Consider the following 17,141-nt stretch of genomic DNA (forward strand, 5'->3'; position numbering starts at 1 on the left):
CTGGCAACTTTACTTTTGCTCTTTAATGCCAGAGTTTTCCTTAATCTAAAGTTAAAAATAAAAAGACTTAAAGTGCATGTTGTCTTTCATGTACAGAAACAGCACACACACGAGCCCCACAGAGACCGATATTCATGCTCAGATCTCCCCTCCTCCACATACACTTGGAACTGGGATGGCTCCGCAGTACTGCCCCCCAGACTCGGAGAAGGATTCTCTGTACCCTCTGGGATCTAGGGTTGCCAGGTGTCCGGTTTTCTACCAGACAGTCCAGTATTTGCACCCTCTTCCGGTAGAAAAATTCAGAAAATACCGGACATGTGCAATGTCCAGTATTTTCTGAATTTCCGGCTGGGTGCCGGACAGAAGCCTGTCGGGGGCGGGGAAGCGACTGGGAGGCGGGGCCGCGATTGGCGCTGGGAGCCCTGTGGTCATGTGCAAAAGCTGGGCGGGGTGGGGGAAGTGGCTGAAACTCCCAGCCACTCCCCCCGCCCGGCTTCTGCACACAACCAGAGGCTCCCAGTGCCAATCGTGGCCCTGCCACCTAGCTGGGAGCCTCTGGATTGCGTGCAGAAGCTGGGAGGCTTCTACTAGCAACTAGAGGGAGTGCCTGCTGGGGGCGTGACCTGTTGGACTTTGGCTGTGGCCAGTGGCTGCACCCTCCCCCCACCAGCTCTGCTTCCCACCCCCGCCCCCTTCCTCCGGCCCCCCCTTCTCCCGTCCAGCCCCCCCCAGCACTCGATTGCCCCCCCAGCTCTGCTTCCTGCCCCCCCTTCCTCTTGGCCAGCCCCATGGCCCCCGACCCACCCCGCCAGCCCCGCCCCCTTTTTCCCGGCCAGCCCCATGACCCCCGCCCGCCCCACCTCCCACCCCCCTTTCTCTCCATCAGCCCCGCGGCCCCTGCCACCGCCCCCCTCCCAGCCGGTACCCCCCCGCCCACGATCAAGTGTGTCTAGTATTTTGGGGGGGGGTCTACCTGGTAACCCTCCTGGGATCTGTGCAAGAGGAGGACACAAGGCGGGCTAGGTGAGTGCATATCAGCTCCACAGAAGAGAGGTGAAAAAAATAATACAACCCCACCCTGACGTTTTATTGTGCACACTCTAGAATTCCCAGGAACTGCTACAAGGAGCTGAGAGGTGGAACAGAACTAGAGACTCTATGAACAGGTAGCTTCTGGCCTGCCAGAAAGTCCACCAAGTTTGGGGGCAAACCACATTTTACTTTATGCAACAATGGGACAATCTGAAAAAATGTCCTCTGCTGCTTTTCACAAGGGGAAGGAGAACCTGTGCCCTTGGAGATTTTATAGCTGTTGGTACTTAATGGCACACTGCTAGGTCAAATTTGGACCCAAATTTAGATTTGAAAAAAATAAGACCAATAGCAACATTTTCCGATGCTTGTGTAATATCAGAATATGATAGAGGTCTATAAAATCATGAGTGGTGTGGAGAGGGTGAATAAAGAAAAGTTATTTATTAGTTCCCATAATAGAAGAACTAGAGGACACCAAATGAAATTAATGGGTAGCAGGTTTAAAACTAATAAAAGAAAGTTCTTCTTCACACAGCATGTAGTCAACCTGTGGAACTCCTTGCCAGAGGAGGCTGTGAAGGCTAGGACTATAACAGAGTTTAAAGAGACGCTAGATAATTACATGGAGGTTAGGTCCATAAAAGGCTATTATAGCCAGGGGATAGAAATGGTGTCCCTGGCCTGTGGTTTGTCAGAGGCTGGAGAAGGATGGCAGGAGACAAATCGCTTGATCATTGTCTTCGGTCCATCCTCTCTGGGGCACCTGGTGCTGGCCACTGTCGGCAGACAGGATACTGGGCTAGATGGACCTTTGGTCTGACCCAGTACGGCCGTTCTTATGTTCTTATGCAATATCAAAAGCTATGTTTAAAAACAACAAATGTTCTCTTTTGAGTGTTTTCATTCCAGACAATGCCTGAAACTGACTAGTTTATTTTCAATGTCCAGTAAGAGAAATGAAAAAAACATCTACACTAGGGGTGTTAAAATTAATCAACTAACTGAATAGTCGATGGAATTTCCACCAACTATTTGATTAGTTGAGAAGGGCACTTCTGCTTTGAAATGTAGCAAGGCCCACCTGGCAGTTGCTACATTTCAAAGGTGGAAGTGCCATGCAACATGTGACGTTTCAATCTTTGAAATGCACAAGAGCACTCTTGTGCATTTCAAAGTGGAAGCATCCGCACGGAGGGTATGCTGATCTGGTAGATATGCTCAGACCTTGTCTACTGGATAGGACCCCACAGATAAGCTCACACAAAATGGCCAAGAGAGAGGGGAATCTCCCTCAAAACTTTTAGTTCACTTGTTAGGGTACCCTCCTGGTAGGTCGGAGATCCCAGTTCAAGTCGCCTTCCAGCTTATTTGAACATGGCTCTGCTAAACTCAGGGCTGTGCCTTAGCTATGGGATATTCCCCTGTGGGTCTCCCTCCTTCAGTCTCTCCTACTGAAGCTGTTCCATTGTGGATAATATTAAAAAGTCATTGGAGTAGGACAGTGATGGGCAACATAGGTTAGTGAGGGGACTGCACGAGTGGCCTGCTTCAGCTTAAGGAGCTGCAAGATTTTTGTAACCAAGGCAGTCTCCTAGGATAGAGCATTTTGCTAACTGCATTTGCGTACCTAGAATTTGCGGAGGTGTGCCCACTGAACCATAGCAGCACTTTGATTGGATGCAGGGGGAGTACACAGCTCTCACAGTCAGTGCTGTGTGCAATGAGCACGCACCTCATGTCACATGCCCTTTTTTTTAAATGTATGTCACTTTAGTAAAACTGTTAAGAAAAAAACCTACTGTGGACAAAATCAGCAGCCTTTGGCAACCCTGCATGTGGCAAATGGTAAAGAAAATGCCTCTCAAGCCACACATAGACCTCAATGGGCCACATGTGGCACTCGGGCTTCTGGTTGCCCACCACATGAGTAGGGGGACTGCACCCCAGATCTCTCACTTCCCACAAGATTGCACCAATCACCACGCTAGAATTATTCCCATGCATGGTCTCTCTCTTGCCCCCAGTGATTCTTTCATTGGTTAATCCAAACTGGAACAGATTTACCAGGAGAGACTGCTGGAGCCTGACCCCACAATATGTCACAACACAGCATCTAGAGCGCTCCCCTCAGAAGTGGCAGGTCACTCTTCAAATCCTTGCTCCCTCTTTGGTGAGTACCCTCACCACTGAGCTAAGTAGTATGAGGGAAGTCCTCCTTTCCCCCTGGCTTCTTGCTAGAACAATGGTCAAGCCTAGCTCAAATCCTAGTTGGGATTGGTCCTGCCTTGAGCAGGGGGCTGGACTTGATGATCTCCTGAGGTCTCTTCCAGCCCTATGATTCTATGAAATACAGAATCCTAAACAGAGGGAACTAATTCCCACAGACCTGGAGTTAGTTCTCCAAGAGAGGGCAGGGTGTAACACGTATCTCTCAGCTGGGCACATTCTACTGTCCATCTTAGGGAAGGTGTCACCTAGCATTTGAACCCCATTCTAAGGGGCCAGCTCTTCCTACTCACTGTACAGGGAGCATAGATGCCTAACCCAGGTGGTGTAAATCATCAGTAATTTTCTGGGCACCTAAAAGTTGGGCAGAGTACTGCTCAGCACCATAGCACCTTTGTTCCTTTGAAATCTAGCCCTTGTCTCTTTCTGTGAAGTATCAAATGGCTAAAATCGATATATTATTGATGTCTGCTCACCACTTCAGAACACAGGCAGTCAATTCCTCCAAATTACATGTGCTGTTTATTGTGGCATAAATTCCTAAATAGCGGGTGAAAGACTGACATGCGGTTCTGAAAAGCTTAGCAAAGCTTCTTAATGGGTTGGCCAAAGGGAGCCTCTATTTTGATCAATGTCTGAAATGTAACGAGTTTGTCTGGACAAAAAAAGGATTCTCAGCATTTTCTTTTGAAAAGTCTTTTTTTTTTAAGCTAAGAATCTTTCAGGGCTCACTCTGGCAGCAGTATTTAATACAAAACACTACAGAGATAATCAAAAAACATGCCAAAACAATGTCTGTGGAAGAGTTCTTACATACCAGTCATTTGATACAGATCAACTACTAAGCCAATACTCAAAAGAGCCAACAGCAGAAATCTGTTAAATATTTAACTTATTTATATTGAAATAACATCCTACGTGTGTTTCAAAATAAGGATTCTTTTAAAAGGATTCCATCCTATTATTAACGAGCATATTAAGTACAAGAAGGACTGGTCTATATATATTCCAAACAATTTGTATACATACTACATATTAATATAATATACTCTGACCAATTATTCTGCTGTTAACTGTGACAGAGAATAGGCAGTCATTTCACTCATTAGTGAGAGCTACAGTACCATTTTACTGATATCACTGATACCTTTAAGTATTTTTTGTTGACATCAAGGAAAGCTAGAATACCCTTTCACTGACAATTTTAACCTTAGGAATCCTATTTATAATATTATAATGATATTTACCATTTCTGTAAAAAGCTTTGAGATCAACAGATGAAAACGCTACGTATCAGCTACATTATTATTATTATTATTAGCAATAACTAACCCCAAAAAAACCACCAGCTGCCTGCTGTCCCACACTGCTGTGTCTGATACAGAGGCAGCAGCGCAGGCTGGCAGCAGCCCGTCTGTGAGAGTCTGAACTCTGCGGACAGAGACTGCTCTGCTGCAGCAGCAGCCCCTATCCGTGGGGAGCTCAGACCGCCCCCCCCCCCAAGGAAAGGGGCTGCTCTGTGAGATAGAGGCAGCAGCATGGGGGGGAGGGGAAGGGGCACTGCAGAACTGTTGCTGGGGAGAACCAGCTTTTAAACTGGTTCTCCCCAGCACCGGCTCCTGCTTGCCCCCCTTTGCTGCCTCTGTAGGAGGCAGCGGGGGGGGGGGGGGAGGGGAAGAGAGGGGGAGAGGAGAGGGAGGGAGAGACAGGCGGGTCTGTGGAGCCAGCACGCATGGGGAGCCTGCTTGAAAGCTGGCTTCCCACACATATTGACTCCAGCCTGCCCCCCTCACCCTCCACACTGCTGCCTCTCTATCAGAGGCAGCAGTGAAGGGGCAGGGGGAAGCAGATCCAGTGCTTGTGAGGAGCCTGCTTAAAGGCAAGCTCCTCATGGATGCCAGCTCCCACTCCCCCCTCCTCCTTGCTGCCTCTGATACAGAGGCAGCAAGGGGGGGAGCGTATGTAGTTGACAAGATTAACCAATAAGCCCAGGTTTATCAGTTAATAGCGTAGTTGTCTACTCAGTGACACCCCTACACCAATCTCTTCTGTCTTTCTGTGGTATGATCTCAAATGGTCATGAAGTGGTCATGAGCTATTTCTCAGAGGATCAACAGTGATTCCTTTATTTTATCATATCATATAATGAATAAACTCTGGAGAGCCACCTACCAGAAATACTAAGAAAGGGGGTTCTGGTGTTCTATCAATTTCCTGTAAGTAGAGGGAGCTTTTCGCATTTGGAAACAAAAGGTATTTTCTATAGTTTGTATTTAAAGGGTATATCATCAGACACTATGGGTGGATCATCACTCACTCTGTCCCCCTTGCAATGGGTCACAGGACTGAAGCTGCATAAAGAGGCTCTGAAAGCTCTTATTCTGATGCTGGGAGAAGTACCCTGGTGCAGGCATTGCTCAACAGAGGCAAAAGACCAATGATCTGTTGGCGAGCCATGGTGTGGAGGGCACTCTGGAAGTGCTCTGGGGCAAAAACGGCATGTCGTGGGTGGGTCTGGAGCTAAAACCAAGATGGTAGCCCTGGGAAGCTATTGTAATCTAGGCAGCTTGCAAATTCTGTGGCAGTCTTAATTAAGTTTAAAACTAGAGTTTTTAATGAGTTAAATCAGGGGTGGGGAACCTTAGGCCCGGGGGCCGGATGCGGCCCCCAGCTTGCTGGGATTCAGCCCCCAAGGGTCAGCATTGGGAAACCTATTGCCACCCCTTGCCACCAACCTAGAGGGCTGGAGCACACAAAACCTACTTGCCCGGAGCGCGGTAGATTCTGGTGTGCAAGGGGAATGTGAGGAGCAACCTTCTCAGTCGGGAGCTCCTCACTTGTGTGCAGCCCCCCGCCTGATTTTTCTGTGGGTCAGTGGATTCCAACCCCCCAAAAATTCCCCAGCCCTGAGTTAAATATTAAAATTAAGAATACAATCAGTAGAGTAGCTTTGTACTGTCAAAGCATTTTGTATGGACAACACCTTCTTGTGCTGTAGAATCTGTGGGAAGTGTGGGGGAAATTGCAGGTTTGGTGGATGAGGGACAACGGGGAGTGGCAGCACCTCACCAGGTGCGGGAGGTGTTATGAAATTAAGGAAAGCACATCTGCTGGATACTTCTGTTAGAATGATGGGCATAGTTAGCAATGCTGACATTTAAATGGGCATATTTTAGGTTTTGTACTTAACCCATTGACATGAATGGGACAATTTATACTCCTCAGAACTGTTGTTTGAATGTGTCTGCAAATTCAGGCAAACAACACTGCATGCCCTATACTTAGTTCAAAAATTGGATGTTGTATTCACAAATATAAGAGCTCAAAACATAAATTATTTTAAAGAAAGCTTAGATTCTGAACTGTGGTTCTCTAGGAAAGGGGAGATCCAATTGCAGAATTTTCAGCCCTTATTTTTATTTAATACCAAAGAATGATACAATGCAGGGCAAAAGTAAAACTCTCAGTCTTATAAATCTATTTCTCATTTTCATACTATTTTTTATGAATAAACAGGGATCAGAATATTTTACTCGTTTGGTGTCATGGGCTGTTATAATTACTGTACATACATTCTGATGAACACTCATCTGAAGCAAAGCTTCCAAGCTCAAAAAGAGGGTAGGAGGACTATAAGAGTTTTAGGAAGTTTCATATAACTGCATCTCTAGTTAGCACAAAAGTGAGTAGCAGGCTGGCTGGTTAGTAACAACACTAAAACACAAGGGGATCATTCTAATTCTAAACAATTAAATGAAGACAGCATTTTAGAGAAGTGACTGAGACAAGGATCATGCTAAATAGTGCGTAACTAGTTTGCTTTCACATCTTGTGGAAAAGTGAAACTAACACATACCTAATGAAAATGCTGAGTGGCACTCACCTTCCGTTGTAACTGGAAGGGAAATCTCCATGCAAGCTGCAGACTGTGCTTTTCTAAATGGCGGCCTCCCAGGTCCTCGGCGATTTGATTTGGTAACATCTGCGCTAGAGAGCCGTTTTCCAGAGCTGCAAGTCTGGGAGGTTGGACTTGTACAATGTCCATTTACATGATCTGCAAAAAAAATCCCCCAAAAAAGTCCAAGGTAAAGAGGCAGCTTCCAATATCCAGAATGCAAGTGAGTTGTAAATGCTGATACTTGAGAATAATTTTAGATGTAATTTCCCACAGAACTGTATATTATTTTTGCAGGTACATTATAGATTTCTGCGAACTCACAGTTTCTTTATCAATACAACTATTTTATAAAAAGGTGTGTAGAACTGAAGTCTTTTGGACTGATTCTTCCCTCACATCACATTTACAATGGTGTAAGTCCACTTACTTCACTGAAACCAAGAGGAAAATCCAGGCCACTGTTTCTAGATCAGATGTTACTATGCTATGTATTAGTTTGACGTCTGGAGATCCTGAGGCTCTAGGGCTTCTCTTTACCTCCATATGTAGATAGTTAACTTATGGGTGGTAATGCTTAAGTTCAGCTTTTGTATCACATCTGATAAGCATATATAGCATAATTTTGAAAATTATTCTTCCATTTTTACTCCCATAAAAATGAAATAATGGGTGGAATTTAGTGTAAGAGCGAAATATTGCAGTTAGAAAGATATGCAGATGCAGTTTAGCATATATCTAATTGTCATTCTTTGGGGACATTAAAAAGTAAGGCATACTATATCTGACTGTTGTATTACATTATCTTTATACTCCATTCTGTTTATAATACAGGTTGAACCTCTAACTCAGCTACCCCTCTGAAACGGTCTAAGTTAGGCACCCTTAGGACCTGACCAGTGCGAAACAAGAGAATCTGACGAACCACAGGAAGTCAATAATGTTCAGCAGAATTACGCTTTCATTGCTTACTGCTCTTAGGCTACATTTACACTGCAGAGCTATTTACGGATACCAGAAGTATCTAGAAATAGCTATTCTGCATCCTTTGAGCAAGCCCATTATTTCAAAATATAACGGGCTCGCTATTCTGACGTCCCTGTAAACCTCATTCCACAAGGAGTAAGGGATGTTTCAGAATAGCACTCTATTTTGAAATTTGGCACTGTAATTTTGAAATAAGCTATTTCAAAATTAATTTGAAATAAACTACGTAATTTGCGTAGCTCAAATTGAGTAGCTTATTTCGAGCTACAAGTGCAGTGTAGATGCGCCCTTAGAAAACATTTAAGGGTAAAATAGGGCTAAAAATAGTACAGAACACTGAGAGCCAGGACTGGTGGCTGCAAATACACTTTATGGGACTGCGAGAAATTTGGCCACACCCATGATAAGTGTACATCTGGCTTACTAAAATCATGAAGGACCATGGATGCTGCCCAGATTGTGCCGGACAAGATAGGTTCAACCAGTATATGTATTTATTTTACTGGTGGACTGCAGCATCTCTCATCTTAAAGTAACATACTCTTTCCCTACCTCACACATTCTTATTACCTAGACTGTCATAAGAGATCAATTGCTGAATGCATTTTTTCTTTTGCAATGTAAAGATCTGAATTCAAATAGACAATCTGAGAAGTATTGTGATGGAGATACTTAAGAGTAAAAGAAAGCTGACCATTTAAAAAAAATAGAACTGGCAATTCCTGTAGCTGAATCTTACAGTGGAGCCCAAGAGCTGAATGAATAATTCACAATGAATAACTGATTTGTGAAATCCCACCTTTGTTCTATTTGTAAACAAAGAAATCACAACATTTTAAAATGCATGTTATTTAAAACATTTCTTGATTTTTTTGTCTGCAGATCATTCAGATTTACTATCATATTTACTATTTGCAGTTTGCACTGTAACTTCTTATAATCAACAAACATCAAAAATATAGAACTATGCAAAGCAACACAATATTTGTAATTCACAACAATAGCAATATGTATCATACCCATGCAGGTAGCTTTCCCAGAGCTGAAGAAGAGTTTTGTATAAACTGGAAAGCTTGTTTCTTTCATCAACAGAAGTTGGTTCAATAGAAGATACTATCTCATCCACTTTGTCTCCCATATATTGTAAGGGCAAAAACTGGACCATCTCTCTTTTTATCCTAGATTGTTTATATCTTCATAGTCAGATAATGCAAAACCAAGCTATGAAGCAGGGGTGGGCAAGATGCAGCTAGCGAGCCTAATATGGCCAACCAAAAGGCTGGATCTAGTCCGTGGCCGCCTTGCCGGGATCCTTACCACAGAGCAACTCACACCACTTTAAATGGCTGGCTGTTCTCTGCTCTGGATGCTGGGGAGAGAAGGGGAAGCTTCATGCACTGCCCCTGACCCTCAGCAAAATCTCTCAGCTCCCTTTGGCAAGTTTCTGGTTAATAAGAGCTGAGAAATTTTGTGGACAGCAGAGGCAGCGTCTGAAGCCTCCTCCCTACTCTCCTCTCCCCACAGGAGAGCCACATGGAGCAGCCAGCTGTTTTAACCAGCCTGGGACTGCAGCAGATAAGCAGAGAGTCTGCCCCAGGACTGCTGGCTGGGAGCCATTTAGGTAAGTGCCTCCAGCCAGAGCCTGTGTCTGGCACCCCACCCTCTCCCTCCTCCCAACTACCTGTCCCAAGCCACCACCCTCTCCTGCCCCAGGTCACCACGCAAACCATCTGTACACCTTCTCCCTGCCTCCTCCAGATCACAAATCCCTCACAGACCTTGCACCTCCTCCTGCACCCAATTCCCACTCCTGGACCGTGTACCCCAATCCCTTGCCACAGGTCACAACCCCCTCCTTCATCCAAACTTCCTCTTAGAGCCTTCACCCTCTCCTGCAATCCCAGTCCCCCATCCTAAGCTCCCTTCTGCACCCAGCCAGCATCCCAGATCCCACACCCTCTCCTAAGAAGTTCAGTCCTTGACTACTTACCAAAATCTCAGTTGCCCCCAATTACAAATTGTTGCCCACCCCGTTCTGAAGTGTCCCCTTGCCTGATACCAGCAATGGATGATGGGATGGCTCACTTGATAATTACCTCTTCCCATCCATGCTTCGCTCTCACCCTACCCTCTACTCCCAGATCTGCCCCTGCTCCACCACCCATCTCTATGGATGGGAAGGCTCTGATTAATTTATTGGCTTTCAATCCCAACAGCTGGAATTGTGTACTTCATTTTCATCCAGTGAGGTATTTATGATCAAATTCCATACAGTTCAAGCAGGAAAATGATAGCACCATGCCACACAAGTAAAGACTTTTTATATGACCTGAATTTACAACTATCATTAGATAACATTATGCATACTGACTTATTTGGTAATGCTGTGAGCCATTCCTTTTCCACATGAAACCAACTTTATCACAATGAGCAAAACTGGAAAGAATTTTTCAGTCTATTTTTATTTTAGAAATCAATTTAATTATTTACCTGTTAATATTTGTACGGCATAAAAATGGTGCAGGAGTATGCACAAGTTTATGTTCCTTATCTTTTTAATGCACAGATATCACTTAGCTAAGAGCAGATATTAAACCTGAGAAAACTGGTCTGATTTGGATGATTCATTCAACATTATAGTTCGGGAAGGTGTTTGAAATATGTATAGATTTCAGCAGAGAATCCATTGGGATGGGGAGCTTTCAGGAGCAGAGATTGATTGTTTAACTTCAACCACAGATACAACCTCATGTGGCTGCTTCCTGTCTTCAAAATTTAGTTTGTGTAAAGGAGTTTTGGCATGATAGCTAAATATCTCCAAAGGGATCTTGGACAACAGCGAGGAATATATCAGAGTAAAATGAGTCAATTTCTACAGAAGTGTAAATAGTATTTGTAAGCCCCTTAGCCTATGTGTTCTATGTAATAAAATTTCTCTAGGCTTGTGATTTTAATACATCAAACTTTAATAGTCACTTCCCTCATTCTCATAATATGCTTGTTAGACTCAATTTGTATTCAGGGCCTAAAAGAGCTAGGTACCCAAATTCCACTAAAAATCAGTGGAAGTTGGGAACCTACCTCTAATAAGTGTCTCAAAATCCCATGTCGTATAAGCAAAGCCGGTTTGTTCTTACAACATAAATCAGATTTTGGGATGTGCAATTGCCAATCATTATAATTTCGAAACTTAACCCATTACTGGTCATAGAAATCCCTTCAAGAATTGAACTTAATTTAGATGAGCCACATTAGCGTGTGGTGGGGAATTAAGTGATGGTTAAAAATTCCATACTTCTAAATTTTGCATTAACCTAATTTCAGTAATGACCCAAGTGTATGCTGATGCAGCTTCTGAGATATGGCATTATTGTCTCTATATATACAAAAAGGTTTCCTGTGGGACAGAGTGACATCATCACATCATCCGCATTGCCCCGCCCACAGCTCCAGGCAGCTCCTCTGGCCCTTACATCACTCCTGCAAGGGAAGGGTTATCTTAGGCCACCACCACCAGTTCCTGCCCCCACCCCTTGGTCCTCGCCGCTTTTCGCACTGATCAGCCTCTTCCCTTACAGCCTGCAGACCCTCCTTTCGCTACGCTATCACCACCAGAGCCTGGACAAAGTCCAGAACGTGCACCCCCACCTTTCACGCTGACTGGCCTCTTCCCCCACAGCTCTACTCGCTGCAGCCCTTCCTCATGCCAAGCTATCATTGCCACTAGCTGCCTGGGCCTTCCCTCTGGCCCCAGCTGCCTTTCTCACTGACTGGCCTCTTCCCCTACAGCCCTACTGGCTGCAGCCCCTCCTTGTGCAACCTCCAACCTTCGCACTCAAGACCCCACACTCCAGCCCCCTCACTCATTTCCCTGCCGAGACCCTGCATTCCCAGCCCCCCCCCACCTTCCACTGAGACCCTGCACCCGCAGCCCCCTCACGCATCCCCTCGACCAAAACACTGCACCTCCAAGCCAACTCATATCCCCTCAGCCAAGAACTCCACCATCCCCAGCCTCCTCATGCACACCCTCCACCAAGACCCTGCTTCCCCAGCCCCCTCACTCACTCCTTCCACTGAGACCCCCAGCCTGCTCCTGTACCCTCCCCCTGATCAAACACCTACTCCCAGCCTGCTCCTGCTCCCTCCAGCCTGACCAGACTGCCTGCCCTCAGCCCACACCTACCCACAGGAGAGGGGAGGGAGGGAAAGGGTTGGCGTGAGTAAGTGACCAGGGAGCTTTGCAAACAGGGGCAGCTAACAGGGAGTTTCAAGAGGGAGTTCTGAAGGGGAGTTGGAAGGGGGTGAGGTACACTTGCCATTCTTTAAAAACTTTTAAACTAAACTAAAAGCAAAACTTCCCGATTTAAAATAAAAGCCCTATCAATACCCTATGCAACTGTATGAGAGAATGGGGGTAGAAGCCCAGCAGCAGAGTGGGGGCTATCCTGTTTATTGCACCCAATGTAGCATGTATGATTACCTGCCCTGTGGGTGGGTGGCGTATGTATGCATTTGATGTAAGGAGCTCCTGGCCCTCAGAGATCGCGTATGAGCTTTGGAGGCCAGGGTGGCTGAACTGGAGGAGCTAAGGGAGGCCAAGAGGTATGTAGATGAGGCTTTCCAGGACACTGTCGAACTGTCTCACCTCCAGTCAGACAGCCCCTGTACTGTTAAGGAGGATGAAAGGCTCAGGGAAGGAAAAGATTCAACTGAAGCAGAGATCCATAGTTGGGATCCTCCTTCCAGAGGATATTATTGTATCCTCTCACACTGAGGATACATCTCCAGGGGAGAGAACTCCAGTTGTAAGGAAAAGGCAGGTATTAGTAATGAGGGATTCGATCATTAGAAACACAGATAGCTGCGTTTGTGATGACCGGGAGAACTGTACAGTGACTTGCCTGCCTGGTACGAAGGTTGCGGAGCTCTTGAGACATCTAGATAGTCTTATGTGTAGTGCTGAGGAGGAGCTGGTGGTTGTGGTACATGTAGGTACCAGTGACATAGGGAAGGGTGAGAGAGGTCCTGGAAGCCAAATTTAGGCTGCTAGGAAAGAGATTGAAATCCAGGACCTCTATGGTAGCATTCTCTGAAATGCTTCCAGTTCCATGCGCAGGGCCAGGTAGGCAGGCAGAGCTTCAGAGTCTCAATGCATGGATGAGATGATGGGGGTTTAGATTTATTAGGAACTGGGGAAACTTTTCAGATAGGGGGAGCCTATACAGGAAGGATGGGCTCCACCTAAACCAAAATGGAACCAGACTGCTGGCACTTAACATAAAAAAGGTAAACTGTCAAATTAAGTGTAAAAATATAATAAGAAAAGCCAAAAAAGAGTTTGAAGAACAGCTAGCCAAAAATTCAAAAAGTAATAGTAAAATGTGCTATGACCTTGCCAATAGACCAGTGCCCCCACTTACAGTCCTCTCCACAAGGGCACAAGCCTCATCGACAGCCTTCGTAGTGCAGGTGCCCATTCATGACATCTGTAGGGCGGCTACTTGATCATCAGTACATATGTTCACAAGCCATTATGCCATTGCACAGCAGGCCAGAGATGATGCAGCCTTTGGTAGGGCTATGCTGTAGTCCATGTAGATTAGCCGCCAACTCTGCCTCCTTTGGTAGAGCTTGGGAGTCACCTAACTGAAATGGACATGAGCAAGCACTCGAAGAAAAAATGGTTACTTACCTCTTGTAACTGTTGTTCTTCAAGATGTGTTACTCATATCCATTCCAAATCCCACCCACCTCCCTTTCATTGGAGAATTCCGGCAAGAAGAAACTGAGGGGGTGAAGGGTCAGCAAGGGTAAATATGCATCGATAGAGTGGTGTCACTTCCGGGGACAACTCAGCTGGCGCAACAGGTACTGCTGAGGGAAAATAATGCTGAAGTAATAGTAAAATATTTTTAAGTACATCAGAAGCAGGAAGCTGGCTAAACAACCAGTGGGGCCCTTGGATGATCGAGATGCTAAAGAAGCCCTCAAAGATGATAAAGTCATAGCGGAGAAGCTAAATGAATTCTTTGCTTCAATCTTCACAGTTGAGGATGTTGGAGAGATTCCCAAATCTGAGCCTTTCTTTTTAGGTGAAAAATCTGAGGAATTGTCCCAGACTGAGATGTCATTAGAAGAGGTTTTGGAACAAATTGATAAACTTAACAGTACTAAGTCACCGGGACCGGATGGCATTCACCCAAGAGTTCTGAAAGAACTCAAATGGGAAATTGCAGAATTATGAAATCAGTTTCTGCACCTAAGGATTGGAAAATAGCTAATGTGACGCCAATATTTAAGAAGGGCTCTAGAGGTGATCCTGGCAATTACAGACCGGTAATTCTAACGTCAGTACCAGGCAAATTAGCTGAAACTATAGTAAAGAATAAAATTGTTAGACATACAGATGAATATAATTTGTTGGGAGAAAGTCAGCATGGTTTCTGAAAAGGGAAATCATGCCTTACTAATCTGCTAGAGTTCTTTGAGGGGGTCAACAAATATGTGGACAAGAGGGAATCCAGTGTATATAATATCCTTAGATTCCCAGAAAGCCTTTGACAAGGTCCCTCACCAAAGGCTATTAAGTAAAGTAAGTTGTCATGGGATAAGAGGGAAGGTCCTTTTGTTAGCAGGAATTTAATGTGATTAGAAATGCACTGAAACCAAAATGGAGACTGTGACTAAAGGAACAATTCAAAATGGAGTTGTGGTGCATGATGGGATTTTAAAATGGAACCCAACAGACTGAGAAGACTTTTGCCTCCAAAACCACTCTCTGCACACGGTACGTGACTATTCACACCATACCAGTTTGTCTGCACCCAGCACCATTCTCTGCACTCATCACTCCAGCTGCTATCCCGCCAAGAAGCGCTTATAAGCTTGGACCCCAAGAGAGTTCGGGTTCCTTGTTCCACTCCGGCTGGTTCGTCATTCGGTTTGTGTAGTTTGCTGTTCTCCAAAGGACCCTGGCGAAGGCTGAGGCCTGCCTGGAACAGATCACCATCTGCTGCCCACAGGGTGCTTCAGCCCACCACTGTGGCAAAAGCCCAGTGTAAGTGGACTCCAGCTACCTGTCCTGACGAACCGGACACACCGCCTAACTCCAACTGCTGTGGTGAATGCCCTCTACTCCGGAGCTGGGAAGACCATCTTGTGTGTATTCTACTCACAAACTGACTATTACACTATCGACAGAGCAACAACAAGGACTCCTCAGTGTTCCTCCCCCGAGGCTATCTGAGCTAAAGGGTTGTAGGTCCTGAGCCTTGGCTGTTGGTTACCATCTCTGGACAGAATGAGTATAATTTCCTTTACACACTGCATAAAGGAAATTATTATTTTAAAAGGGTGTAGGGTTGGTTTTACAGTGTTGTGTTGTGTTTATTCAAGTTTATTGGTTACCCGTTGTATTTCAATACACTTTTACATTTTTAAATTCGATATCAGAGTCTGTGTTTATTTCCATCCGAGAAATCCGCTGGTGATAGATACAGTGGGTTCCAGGCCGGATCTCCTTCTGGGACAAAGGCATTTACCATCTAGTCAGCAGCCCCAGTCTAAATTAGTTTACTAGTGCGCCTTTGCTGGTAACACTTTCGTGGATTGATAACTGGTTAAAAGACAGGAAACAAATGGCAGGAATAAATGGCAAGTTTTCAGAGTGGAGAGGGGTAACTAGTGGAGTCCCCCAAGGGTCTATCCTGGGACACATGCTGTTCAATTTATTTATAAATGATCTAGAGAAAAGGGTAAACAGTGAGGTGTCAAAAATTTGCAGATACCACCAAACTGCTCAAGATAGTTAAGATCAAAGCAGACTGTGAAGAGCTTCAAAAAGATCTCACCAAACTAAGTGATTGGGCAACAAAATGGCAAATTAAATGCAGCGTTGATAAATGTAAAGGAATGCACATTGGAAAACATAATCTCAATTATATATACAATATGATGGGGACTAATTTGGCTACAACTACTCAAGAGAAAGATCCTGGAGTCACTGTGGATAGTTCTCTGAAAACATCCACAGAGTGTGCAGCGGCGATGAAAACAGCAAATAGAATGTTATAAATCATTTAAAAAGGGATAGAGAATAAGAGGAAATATCTGATTGCCTCTATATAAAACCATGGCATGCCCACATCTTGAATACTGCGTACAGATGTGGTCGCGTCATCTCAAAAAGATATATTGGCATTGGAAAAGGTTCAGAAAAGGGCAACAAAAATGATTAGGGGTTTGGAATGGGTCCCATATGGAGAGAAATTAAAAAGACTTGGACTTTTCGGTTTAGAAAAGAGGAGACTAAGGGAGGATATGATAGAGGTCTATAAAATCATGACTGGCGTGGAAAAAGTGAATAAGGAAAAGTTATTTACCTATTCCCACAATATAAGAAGTAGGGGTCACCAAATGAAATTAATAGGCAGTAGGTTTAAAACAAACAAAAGGAAGTTTTTCATCACTCAGTGCACAGTCAACCTGTGGAACTCCTTGCCAGAGGATGTGATGAAAGCTAGGACTTTAACAGGGTTCAAAAAAGAGCTAGATAGATTCATGGAGGTTAGGTCTATCAATGGCTAATAGCCAGGATGGGTAGGAATGGTGTCCCTAGCCTCTGTTTCTCTGGAAGCAGGTGACAGGAAAGGGATCCCGTGAGGATTACCTGTTGTGATCCCTCCCTCTGGGACATCTGGTATTGGCCACTGTTCGAAGAAAGGATACTGGGCTAGATGGACATTTGGTCTGACACCAGTATGGCCGTTCTTATGTTATGGTCTTATGGCGAGCATAGCTCCCATGTGGCCTGTCTGTGAAAGCTGCCAGAGAGAGTGGGTTGGCAAGTATAGTAAGCAGAGTGCACAGCACCTGGTTACATTTCAGCTGAAAGACTGGGGAAATAGGAAGACAAAACTAACATGTTCAAATGGAAGAGGGAAATCACAATTGTATTTGAAAAGGAATTCCTTGTTATCTGTTATTATGGTAC

At 44.9% G+C, this 17,141-nt stretch overlaps 1 protein-coding gene across 7 annotated transcripts in view; it reads right to left on the bottom strand.

Moving 5' to 3' along the window:
• STXBP5L (syntaxin binding protein 5L) overlaps window positions 1–17,141 on the bottom strand; it is a 451,312-nt gene that overhangs the window by 24,716 nt on the left and 409,455 nt on the right. For all 7 annotated transcript variants that reach the window (XM_075905178.2, XM_075905171.2, XM_089772234.1 and 4 more), the window contains one exon: window positions 7,148–7,318. In XM_075905178.2, coding sequence (XP_075761293.1) covers window positions 7,148–7,318 — 171 coding nt within the window. The remainder of the gene's footprint in view (window positions 1–7,147; window positions 7,319–17,141) is intronic.

This window comes from Pelodiscus sinensis, chromosome 1 (genome assembly GCF_052426305.1).
Source record: "Pelodiscus sinensis isolate ZL-2025 chromosome 1, ASM5242630v1, whole genome shotgun sequence".
NCBI lineage: Eukaryota > Metazoa > Chordata > Testudines > Trionychidae > Pelodiscus > Pelodiscus sinensis.